Source organism: Schistocerca cancellata, chromosome 3 (assembly GCF_023864275.1).
Source record: "Schistocerca cancellata isolate TAMUIC-IGC-003103 chromosome 3, iqSchCanc2.1, whole genome shotgun sequence".
NCBI classification, from domain to species: domain Eukaryota; kingdom Metazoa; phylum Arthropoda; class Insecta; order Orthoptera; family Acrididae; genus Schistocerca; species Schistocerca cancellata.
Window position 1 is genome coordinate 188,357,920 of NC_064628.1, and position 13,260 is coordinate 188,371,179.

General features: G+C 41.7%; 1 protein-coding gene across 1 annotated transcript in view; it reads left to right on the forward strand.

Moving 5' to 3' along the window:
* Positions 1-13,260, forward strand: part of LOC126174808 (venom carboxylesterase-6-like) — a 190,412-nt gene that overhangs the window by 163,945 nt on the left and 13,207 nt on the right. The window contains exons 8-9 of the mRNA XM_049921183.1: positions 1,156-1,297; positions 7,247-7,382. Of these exons, the coding sequence (XP_049777140.1) occupies positions 1,156-1,297; positions 7,247-7,382 (278 nt within the window). The remainder of the gene's footprint in view (positions 1-1,155; positions 1,298-7,246; positions 7,383-13,260) is intronic.

Below are 13,260 nucleotides of genomic sequence, written 5' to 3' on the forward strand. Positions count from 1 at the left end.
TAATTTGCTGGGAAGTGGCGGTGCGGTCCCCTACGGCACTGCGTAGGATCCTACGGTCTTGGCGTGCATCCGTGCGTCGCTGCGGTCCGGTCCCAGGTCGACGGGCACGTACACCTTCCGCCGACCACTGGCGACAACATCTATGTACTGTGGAGACCTCACGCCCCACGTGTTGAGCAATTCGGCGGTACGTCCACCCGGCCTCCCGCATGCCCACTATACGCCCTCGCTCAAAGTCCGTCAACTGCACATTCGGTTCACGTCCACGCTGTCGCGGCATGCTACCAGTGTTAAAGACTGCGATGGAGCTCCGTATGCCACGGCAAACTGGCTGACACTGACGGCGGCGGTGCACAAATGCTGCGCAACTAGCGCCATTCAACGGCCAACACCGCGGTTCCTGGTGTGTCCGCTGTGCCGTGCGTGTGATCATTGCTTGTACAGCCCTCTCGCAGTGTCCGGAGCAAGTATGGTGGGTCTGACACACCGGTGTCAATGTGTTCTTTTTTCCATTTCCAGGAGTATATATTAAGTGGGCTTGTAACAATGCTTCACAACCACCAATGAACTAGCTAACTGAGCAATGATCAATATGATGTAACTGCCCTGTTCAGTATTTGAGTCTAACTACATGCCAGAAAATTGACCACTGCTAGGTGCATTCTGTTGGGTTTAGCCAGCTGTAACGAGACCTGAGTCGCTTAAATTTAGCTATTTCATCGGACATGAAATATATTGCTTCCGTACTTTAAGTACGTTATTCCAATTAAGACAGCACTTATTTCAGTGTAGTTTTATAACAAAGCTCTATGCTGTGTAAAAGGATGCCTAAAATGTCGTAATACAAACTACATAGCATTTACGTGCGATCTGCGCAGCGCCTGTGCCTGTAGAACATTATACATATTTTTCTCCTATTGACTTAATAATGTCTTTTAACTCGTTCCTTATCCGAAAATGTTTCATTAATTTCCCTTTCATGGGAAGTAATGCCAGTCAGCGGCATGTCAAAGAGAATTCCGGGGAATGTCCCATGTTAACAAAGTTATTTCATAACACAATAAGTGACAAATAAATAGCAGAGACAATTTGATGGTTATTCATATAAGTATCCATTATTGCCGCTAAAATTTTCATTTGTTTTTTCTTTTTCAGTTATTTTCGGATGCCTTCTTTGTCTGGAACACAGATGAAGCTATTAGGAAGTATAAAGACACAGCTCCGGTCTATTATTATCTCTTTTCATATAAAGGGAAGCTGCGGATGCATCATATGATGGGAATACAAGAAGATTTCGGTAAGAAGATAAAGCAGATCCTTTAATTGCTGAAGAGAAATAAGAATTTTTAACCAATCTATGCTTTATACTAAAGATCGTGACGGTACTTGTTTACAAGAACGTTAATTAATGTCTGAAATGAAATTACTTTAAAATGTTCTTAATTTAAAAACACATATATTTTCTTTTCTGTATAGATTCACATTGTGAGAGATATGATAATTTTAGTTGCTTTCCAAAGTCAGCATTCGTGCATCAAACAGGGAGGAACAGTGGATATAGCATACTGATATATTTCTTTTTTCCAATAAATTTTGTTTCTTATGAATACAATTTTTGAATTATGCTCAGAAGAAAAAATGCTTTAGTGTTGATAGGGCTACTTTAGTTAGAGACAGGCTCATATCTAATATTCAAATGTATAATTTCTTATGGCCCTTTATGCTGAAGAGAAGACCTTTCTTAGGAAAACGGTGTAAATGAATGGCGGAATTTTGTTTGTCTTCAGTGCTGCGTGACCCTTTGACAGATATGTCGATGAACGAGTACTATTTGTCAAAAATATGTGTAATCTTCCAATACCGTAACAACTAGTTTACACTATGTGTTTGTACGTCGTAACATCGATTGTTGAACTTTTTCACTTTGGTTAAATTAGGCTTCCTTTCTCTACAACATCCATAGACCAACTAGTAGAAACACTTAATATTTTTATATAAACCTTAAATGCAGTCATTGCTACTTGCCTGCTGTTGTATGCACAGTATAGCAAGTTAAAACACAACAAATTTCATGGACACATACAATGTTCTCCTATCGTATAGTGGGGCAGGCACAACGAATGTGTTCTGTATTGTTTGAGTATGTGAAGTATACCTTAAGCATTTTCAGTCAGTTATCCTCTTAATCAGTACGTGCTACCTAAACGAGATACATTGTAGTTTACGAATGTTAGTCGCGACTTCAGATAGTATTCGTGTTGTTACAGAGTGTGTATTTAAAAACATATACGAATGTAGAATGTTAACTATTGGAGATTACTTTCATTAGAAAATTATCCTTTAAAGCTTAAACTATTGTACAGTGATAAAACACAATCAGACACCAAGTACATACAGTTGTCGTCAAATAGGTGAAGCTGCTGCTTTTTTATTATTCCAGAAAGAAACACAATTTAAAATTTTCCCACTCTCCTCTGTCTTCACTATATTGTCTCTCTAGACGCAAATCTAAAATTGTACATTTGTATCAGTCAAATATTTATCAGTTATGTAAAACATACATAAATGAAAATGATGCTGTAAATGAGTAACATTCATAGCAAGACGAGTCTTCATGGAAACCAGTGGTTTTACATTGTACTTGGCTAAACGCAGCGTATGCACAGACAATAAGAACCTCTTCGGTGACCACTGGGTTTGGATGAACGGCAGTCATTGCAGGCAAGACAAGAGCGCAGTTGCACTCGGAGGCGCAAGTGGTGGTCGCAGGCCGGACGGCCGACCCGGTGGAAACACAACTGACAATAAAGAAGGCTTCCAAAATGAGATTTTCACGCTGCAGCGGAGTGTGCGCTGATACGAAACTTCCTGGCAGATTGAGTCTCGGTCCGGCACACAGTTTTAATCTAGCGGTACATGCTTTGACACGATTCAGCGAGGCAGAAACTGCGTCATTCTGTTGACCTTGGCTGGCACTGACGTACAGGCGGAGGCTTCCGTCCTGGTGAGAGGATGCTGCTTAGGAGCCCCATAACACCGATGGCACAGCCGTGGAGGGTCAGTGGCCTCTGCAGGCCATGGTCGAGACGTCTTAGTGACAAAATACTGCTCCGTCAGCGATGGTGCCTGATATGACCTGCCGGCTCTACACGTGTTCACGGAGATAGCTGCGCGTGGGACTCGACCCACTGCTCTCTAGCGGGAGTCGGACAGTGCCTGGCACTGTGGCACTACGCTCCGAGGAGGGAACTCAGTGCTGGTGGAAGCAGGTGCCGCCGGCAGCTTAATGGTGCTGCGGTACTAACTCCGCGAAGGAGCTCAGTGCTAGCGGCGACAGGCGCAGCTCAGTCTCGAACCCATGGCTTCTGACAGTGATGCCTAGTCATCTCGCTGCTCACCCTGGCCCTGGCGTTCTCGTTGTGTTGCTGGACTCTGGCGACAGGAATTCTTGTGCCTCAAAATTCAAACATATTTATATTCCTCCAGGGCGCACCTGTTTACCTAAGACCTGGCACCTAGACACGTTGCCCGTAACAGGTCCGCAGCAGTTTTCCGCTGAGGGTGGTTGGCCTCATCTCACAATTTCCTTTATGTTTATTCTGACACACATGTCGCCACGTAGCAGCTACTGACTTGCCGCTGCCAATGCAGTATTTTATGGCGGCTTTCTATATTGAAATTACATTTACCCTTAATCTGTAAAACAACTTTATACTCCTAGATTGGCTACTCTTAATTACTATAAACTTACTTACATTAAACTTTAAAAACACCCTGAACTATTTTCTGTCGCTTTCTTGTAGTGCTTAATCTCACAACATCTCTCCAAGTACCCTTGCCTTGCTTATTCACTAGAATATTACGAAACATACAGGTATTTCAGGGCTAGGTCTCTTGCCATGAGCCACACTTAGGGAAAAAAAGCTTCCAACTCTTCATTTCACACTTACAAACTAAAAATGGCACTCTTCCATTCTCAATAAATTATCCATAACACAACAGTATCAATAAAACGTGACCTGGCTTCATTAAATACTTAAGGCTGGCATTTCGTCTATCTATCAGTTAGTTTTTCAATCTTGTGTTTTGGAATAATTTTCGCAACTGTGTTATTGCGACCACAGTTCTCTTTACGCTTCTGAACACAACATATTCTCAAAACCGCACACTGCGATACAATTCGCAATATATAGTCGAATAGTATCACTTACGGCTGCCACTGTCTCGCCCTTTTACAAACAGAATTCTCCTTGAAATGCTTTGTATTGCTGTAATCCCGCTCAGCCAAAACAACTTCTGGTCGCTGGTGCCACTACACAATGCACCTTATCCCTTAATTTATTTGTACACGGTTTGACTGGTATGTTTTGTACAACAGACGCACTCATGACAGCTCTATACTGGCATCTGCTTTCTTTCACCGAAGGCTAACTTTGGTATGGTGTCCAGTCTGAATGTTCACTTTCAGGCTCGCTTGCTTCCTTCACCCACTTCACACTCATCTATGAGATCATACTTCATGGGCGCTGTAAACAGCTCGCTGCGCAAGTTATCACCTTGCCTTGCAAATCTGTGAGCCAGTACTAGTGCTCGCGCTACATTCTGAACTTCTGGCATACACTCTTCAACAGATTATGCCCTGTTGACTAGGTTAATCACTCTATGAACTCGTCTTTTCTTCGTTTTCCTCCATTCACCTTGCTTCTGAGGATATATATGAGCCTGTACCGTTTCCGTGGCTACAATTGCAACACAACTGTAAGCAACTGCTTGTGCATGACCTGTAGTATCTAAAACAATAACATCGTTTGCGATACCACTTTCCACGACGCAAAAATCACCAGGTTCCTGACTTCATCACAACTGCCAATGGGGCAGATACTACTGCATTTAAATCACCCTTCTTGACATCTCCATATGTAATGACTTCGGTACTGCCCACACTTATTTCTGCTACCTCAGACTCCACAATTCCGCTGGATATCGAGTTTGTGCTTCTACATTATTCATTCCAACTTCGTCATTATCCTGCGTCTCACATAAATCCCAAGGAACGAGTAATTCGTCACCACCTACAACAAATTTATTCTTCCCAGGGCTGACAAGTTCGAATACATTAACGATAGACGGCCGTTCTGAAGGAACAGGCAAACTACGCACAGGCTTGAAACTTCTTGGCAGATTAAAACTGTGTGATGGACCGAGACTCGAACTCGGGAATTTTGCCTTTCGCGGGCATGTGCTCTACCATCTGAGCTACCCAAGCACGACTCAAGCGCCGTCCTCACAGCTTAACTTCTGCCAGTACCTCGTCTCCTAGCTTCCAAACTTTAAAGAAGCTCTCCTGCGAAACTTGCAGAACTATCACCCCTGAAAGAACGGATATTGCGGAGACATGGCTTACCCACAGCCTGGGAGATGTTTCTAGAATGAGATTTTCACTCTGCAGCGGAGTGTGCGTAGATATGAAACTTCCTGGCAGATTAAAACTGTGTGCCGGACCGAGACTCGAACTCGGGAACTTCGCCTTTCGCGGGCAAGTGCTCTACCACTTGGTAGAGCAAGGCTTCTTCAAGGCTCACCAATGTACTGGAAAATGCCTGACAAGTCAGGATATTTAGAGGATCACCAGTGACCATTCTAAATCCTACCAAATTTGGTTTCATATGGTCTTCTCCATTGAGAATCCCACCTGGAGGAAACTCATTCACTTTATGTGCGTAGTATGAAAAAAATTTTACATTTTAAGCATTTTCTTACAGATAATCGTTATTGAATGTATTTTTATCATAGTAATGAGTTACTTATTATTTTCGATTAATAAAATACATGTATATGAAATGGTAAACAAAAAAAACATGAATGCAAAACGTAAAATAACGGTATAAAAAATGTAAATAAAATAAATATAACTGTAATGAACACGTAAAATAACGGTATAAAAAATGTAAATAAAATAAATAGAACTGTAATGAACATTTAGATACTTTAATTAGATATGCCACGGGTTCGATTCCCGGCGTGGTCAGGGATCTTCTCTGCCTCGTGATGACAGGGTGTTGTGTGATGTCCTTAGGTTAGTTAGGTTTAAGTAGTTCTAAGTTCTAGGGGACTGGTGACCATAGATGTTAAGTCCCATGGTGCTCAGAGCCATTTGAACCAGTTTTTTAGATATGCCAAAATTGCTAGTAATGGTATTTCTGAAACCAGTTTCATTACACAGGGATGTATGTGGTTTGTGTAATTTATGTTGTAACAAAAGTTTTTCCATAATTAATTTAAGATGGTGTGGTATTTTGTAATTACTTATACAGTTTTCAGGAACGTTAAGTACATATCGACTTTCATATGAAAAACGTTGTTTACGTACCATCGTCTCGAAGATATTCCCTCTAAACCTAAAATTCCAAATTACGTTTCGGGGTCTGTTTTACACCTCAAGAGTGAAAATGGGCACAAACAAATAAATGCGTATTACACTATTTTGCTCCGTCTACATTCCCATTAAGTTTCATCAAGATCGTTTATTGACACTTGGGAATATTTCCTTCTAAGTCCTCAGAGGATCTCAGTCGCAGCCCGATCTCGAACCGACGGCTTTTGCTGCCGATGCCCATTCGTCTCACTGTCAGGCGAGTCACTAACGTCATGAAAGTGCTGCTGGACTCCAGCGACGCGAATGCTTCTGGCGCAAAATTCAGACATACTTACATCGCTCCAGGGCGCATTTGTTACACTAAAACCGGGCCCCTAGTCACGTTACCCAATGCAAGAGGCTTGCCATGGTGTGGTGACGTCGACATGTTTATTTTGACTCACATGGCGCCAGACTGCAGTTGCTGGCTGCATCTGCTAATACAATTCTTCACGGCAGCTTTCTCACTTCTTGTTATTACTTTTGCTAAAAGATTGGGTAGTGACGCTACAAGACAGTAGGAAATTTACGGACAACACGTGGTTAGCTACGAAACGTGTCTTGCGCCTTTTGCCAGCATTGTCGAATAACTCGGGAACGACTCAGTTACAGCAACGGTGCCTACTCCTATACTCCGTATCATAAATAAAACACGAAGAAAATGAGACAGTACGGTACCACACGCACAGAGATTAAAAGCATTACTATGTAGCCTACTTGCAGAAGTAACATGATATGCAGGAATCCGAAATCGTTATCCGCAGTTCCCATCACATATGCCATCACATATGCCACCTACTCTTTATCGTGGAATTTTACAATATGTTACAGGTATCTGTCATGCAGAAGACTTGTTATACTTATTCTCAAACAACACATACCTTCCAATAATTGGCGAGAGGCCCGAGAACGACATGCAGATGGTTAAAGTCATGACTAAACTGTGGACGGACTTCGCAAGAACTGGGTAAGTACTCACATGCCCTCTTTTAAGAACACTCTGCTCTCCTCACAGTTTCGCACCATCTTCCATTGTTTTTGGAAGTTCTCTCGCCTCTTATTCTTAACGGAGCTTTTGTTAACGCGTTTGTCTGTCAAGCAAGCGTAATGAACACCATTCTTCAGTAGCTGTAAGAACTGTGAAATCTTATCAAAACGTAAGTCAAAGCTACAGACTGCCGTATTTCCGACGCATTAGTAGGAATTTGAAGATAATATGGCACCAAAATGTGCGAACTCTTATTTAACATTTACAGAATAGCTTATACAAGAAGAACACGATTGAAATTTCGCGAGAAGATCCGGCCGCAACCCGAAACGCCTTGGTTTTAATTATGTTCACCCCAAATCCTGTATCATTTCCGTGACACTCTCTCCCTATTTCTCGATAGTACAAAACGTGCTGCCTTATTTTTGAGTTTTTCGATGTATTTCGTTAATCCTATCTGGTAAGGATCCCACACCACGCAGCAGTATTCCAAAGTGTTCCGCCAATGAAACGCAGTTTCTGATTCGTCTTCCCCACAGCATTTTCTATGTTTCTTTCCAAATAAACTTGTTCGTAATTGTAATTCCTAGGTATTTAGTTCAATTTACATCCTTTAGATTTGATTAATTTATTGTGTAACCGAAGTTTAACGGATTCTTTTTAGCACTCATGTGGATGACCTCACACTTTTCACTATTTAGTGTCAATTTCCAATTTTCGCACTAAACAGACGTTTTTTTTAAAAAAAATCGTTTTGCGGTTAGTTTTGATCTTCTGATGACTTAAGTAGACGGTAGACTTCAGAATCATCTGCAAACAACCTAAGACGGTTGCTTATATTGTGTCCTAAATCGTTTATATAGAAAAGGAACAGCAGAGGGCCTATAACACTACCTTGGGGATCACCATAAATCACTTCTGTTATACACGATGTCTTTCCGTCAATTTCTCCGAAATGTGACCTCTCTGACAGGAAATCACGAGTCCAATCCACTGAGACGATATTCCATAAGCACGCAAGCCGCTTGTGAGCTACAGTGTCAAACCCCTTCTGGAAATATGCAAATACAGAATCAATTTGAAATTCGTTGTCAATAGCACTCAGCACTTCGTGTGAGTAAAAAGATACTTGTGTCTTACGAGAACGGTGTTTTCTAAATCCGTGTTGATTATGTGCAAATGAACCGTTCTCTCAGAGGTATTTCGTAATGTTCCACAATCCTGCTGCATATCAACGTTAATGATGCAGCTTTCCAGTGGTTGGGTACGGATCTTGTATCGAGGGAGCATTTGTATATGATTGTTAATTATGGCGCTATTACATCAGCATACTCTAAAAAGAATCTAATGTGCAAACGGTCTGAATCGAGAGATTTGGTTTTATTTAGTGATTCAAGTTAAAATGGTTCAAATGGCTCTGAGCACTATGCAGCTTAACTTCTGAGATCAGTCGCCTAGAACTTAGAACTAATTAAACCTAACTAACCTAAGGACATCACACACATCCATACCTGAGGCAGGATTCGAACCTGCGACCGTAGCGGTCGCTCGGCTCCAGACTGTAGCGCCTAGAACCGCACGGCCACTCCGGTCGGCTGATTTAAGTTGCTTCAATACTTCGAGAATATCTACTTCTAAGTTACTCATGTTAGGAGCTGTTCTTGATTCGAATTCTGGAATATTTGCTTCGTCTCCTTTTGTTACGTTATTTCGGAAGGCTGTGTTTACTAACTCTGCTTTAGTAGCATTGTCGGCGATAGTATTTCCATTGCTATCGCGCAGAGAAGGCATTGATTGTGTCTTGCCGTTAGAATACTTTACATACGACCAACCTCTCTCTGGATTTTCTGCTAGTGTTCCAGACGAAGTTTAGTTCTGCAAACTGTTAGGAGCATCTCGTACTGAAGTCCTCGTTGAGTATCGAGCTTCTGTGACAGATCCTCAATCTTGGGGATTTTGCGTTCGTTTAAATTTTTCGTGCTTCTTTCGTTGCTTTTGCAACAGTGTTTTGGCCATTTTTTTGTTTAATGTGGTGGATCAGCTACGTTGTTTGTGAATTTATTTGGTGTAAATCTCTAAATTGCCGTCGATACTACACTGGTATCCAAAATTAAAACAATAAACCTCTATTTCGCCGTACTGTGTCTAATTTACAGTATAATCATACAAACCGTCGGCAGATGTCCGTACTATCGTTCCCTGTAAGTAAGACAGCGTTTCGGTCAAAGGAAAACCACGCCGGCGATGTCGTCAGGGCACCTATCAAGTGGAGTAGTTTTTGCCGGGTAGCCCCACTACCGCAGTCGCTGTGTACCCAGTTACAGACGGAGCAGTGTGGCACAGAGAAGACGCCTACCAGAGTGTCCGCGTTGGATGGCCATAGGAAGAATGGGAACAGGACAGTCGCAAACTCGTGTGGCCCGATGGCTTAAGGGGCTCCGGAACGCCTTATACTTGCAATGTTAAAATAACGCTTATAAATTACATCTTTCCTCACAAAGTACTTGAGGTAGGAAGTTGATCTTTTTACAGATTATTTATTGGAATATGGGCTACAACTTAACACAGGGATTTTACAAAATTTTAGTTCAGTTATTAAAGATGATTTTTTTTCAATTGTAATGAAAATTCACAACATTTTTTTTTCAATTTTTTATTTATATATTCAAAAATATACAGTTTTTTGGAAAAAGGCTGTGTTAAATTATGCAGAAGGTACTGTGTAACATTTACTGAAAGTTTGAAACAAATATGTTTGGAAGATCCTTAGAAAACATGTAATTAGTATGAGAAAATAAAAGTTTTGGGAATCGAGCGACAAAGATTGGATTAACTTTTTAGTGCATTCCAGGTCCATAGGATGGATTATCTTCATCCTCTGCAAACTCCTCCTCCAGCTTCCTCTTGTTCCTCCTCCTGTTTACTCTTGCTTGTATTTCTAGACTCTTTACAGCCCTGTCTGCAGCCCGAAGGCGTTCCTTGTCTAAAGCAAGCATCGCTCGTACCATGTTAGAACCTATCTTCATTCCCATATTTCTAAATACCTTTGGCTTTCCAACATTTCTCCTTTTCTTAAAAGCCTTCAGAGGATTTCTAATAACTTTACTTTTACTCATTATTATACTTCAACAAAACAGAGACTCAAGAAACAGAATTAATTACGAATATTTTCGAGATAACGACAGAGTAAATAAACATGAAACATTCGACAATCACACCAGCGATATATATTGAAACATCACAGATTAGCCACAACACATACTTTATCTCACATCACTAAAATGTACCTGATGAACACGGACGTTAATAATAACACCATTTGACAGCAGTTTAACAGCGCCACAGTGGGTCACGCCCATGTAGAACACATTTAAAAAAAAAAAAAATTAGAAATAGTTGTAGTCTTAGGAATTGAATAAATTATATATCTATTAAAAGGTAATAGTCTGCAGATTCAGAAAACGCAAAAAAGTAAAAATTGAACTTTTCATGATTTTGAGCCTTTCCGGAGCCCCTTAACGTGAATCGTTCTGTCGTTTCTCGGATGTGGCGACAGTTTAGAGAGACCGAAACTGTATCCCGAAGACCAGGTGAGAGAGGATCATTACCTGGCTATAAGGACACGACGGTACCGCCTTAGTACTGCACAGCAGCTGGCATATGACCTAGGAGCATCCACTGGACATGTCGTATCGAGGTGTAGAGGCGGCTTCGACAGAGCTGCCTTTACTGTCGGAGACTTGCTGTATCTGTACCTCTGACGCGTCTGCACCTCTGGAGTGTAGTCCTCAACATGCCACCTGGAGAGCCGAACAGTGGGCCAATATCCTTCGCACAGATGAGTCCCGATTTGGTAACTACTGTCAGGGATTGTGACGAGCTCTTGGGATCTCATGTACTGTTGATGCGAGGTGCTGTGCGCCCAGACTTCGTATTGGTGGACGATAGTGTTTGACTTTACAGAGAGCGAGTGGTTGATGTTTTCTTGGAAACCGAAGATACTGCACGCATTGTTCAAATGGTTCAAATGGCTCTGAGCACTATGGGACTTAACTGCTGTGGTCATCAGTCCCCTAGAACTTAGAACTACTTAAACCTAACTAACCTAAGGACATCACAGACATCCACGCACGAGGCAGGATTCGAACCTGCTACCGGAGCGGTCACGCGGTTCCAGACTGTAGCCCCTAGAACCGCTCGGTCACTCCGGCCGGCTGCACGCATGGCGTGGTCTGCTCGCTCTCCCGATTTTAATCCCATAAAGCGTGTCTGGCATGCAGTAGGGAGACGAGTTACATCCCACCAAAGTCCACCAACCACTCTCCAACTCCTGCGAGCAGCTCTGTAGGGATAATGGTCATTATTGCCTCAACATGACATTGATGACGTTATTCACAACATGCTTCCTCGTTGCCAGGCCTGTATTGATGGCAGAGGTGATCACACCCCGTAATGAACACATTATCCAGTTGTCGCAATGTGTGTGAAAATCTGTTAAGATGGAAAAAACGAAGAACATTTTCGTCTACTGTTATGTATGTTGCAGTTGTTCACGTTCTGTATTATTTTACATTATTTCTGCTTTGCTGCCACCTGTTTGTACCGTTTTGTGGCACAGTAAACGCAACATTGCGAAATTTCCGTTTCTTGCATTAATTTTGGACACCAGTGTATTTCTTTGAATTCAAGTTACTTCTGGTCTACATTTATATTTTTAATTTGAAATAATTGGAGGTTGTCTTTCAGGAAGGCATCAACTGAATTTTTATCTGCTTTTTTGAACAGATATATTTTTCGTTATTTTTGGCGGATTTGAGAGTTACAGCATTCAGTCTCGCTACGACGACCCTGTGATCACTAATCACTGTATCCGTTTTGAGGCTCATTATTAGTTCAGGATTATTTGTTGCTAAGAGGTCAAGTGTGTTTTCACAACCGTTTACTATTCGAGTGAACTCGTGAACTAACTGCTCGATATAGTTTTCAGCGAATGTGCTTAGCACCATATCGGATGTTTTTATGTGTACCTCCGGACTTAAACAAGTATTTTCGTCAAAATATCAAGGGTGAACTGAAATCACTACCAACTCTCTCTCCCCCTCTCTCTCTTTCTCTCTCTCTCTCTCTCTCTCTCTCTCTCTCTCTCTCTGCCGGCCGGAGTGGCCGTGCGGTTCTAGGCGCTACAGTCTGAAACCGAGCGACCGCTACGGTCGCAGGTTCGAATCCTGCCTTGGGCATGGATGTGTGTGATGTCCTTAGGTTAGTTAGGTTTACTTAGTTCTAAGTTCTAGGCGACTGATGACCTCAGAAGTTAAGTCGCATAGTGCTCAGAGCCAATTGAACCATTTTGAACCATCTCTCTCTCTCTCTCTCTCTCTCTCTCTCTCTCTCTGCCATCCTCCACCTCCCATCCCCACACACACATTCACTCCAAACGCAAGCAATAAACATAGGGTTACAATTTCATCAGCCAAAAACTGACGTCAAGGGCGTCGAACGGAACAATCCAACTTCTTTTTATTCATAGTTAATCTGACATGATCATTCGGTGGAGGAGACGGTCTAAAAATTTGTTCCATAGTATTCTTATGAAAATTCTTTATTTATTTCCCAGGAATGCCATTCTAATATATTAATGGATTACTAGTTCGAGCATTACGAATTGCCATTTGCTGATCTATAACAGCATTTTGTATATAAAAACTCAGTGAGAAACATTTATGTTCCTATAAAACCGGATAGTGGTACTTAAATCTCAAAATGATTCACAATGCTCTGTCACAACAATAACATACAAAGTGTGTAAGATAATATCTATTACAAAATTTTGTTCATATGGACGGACGTAATGGAAAGT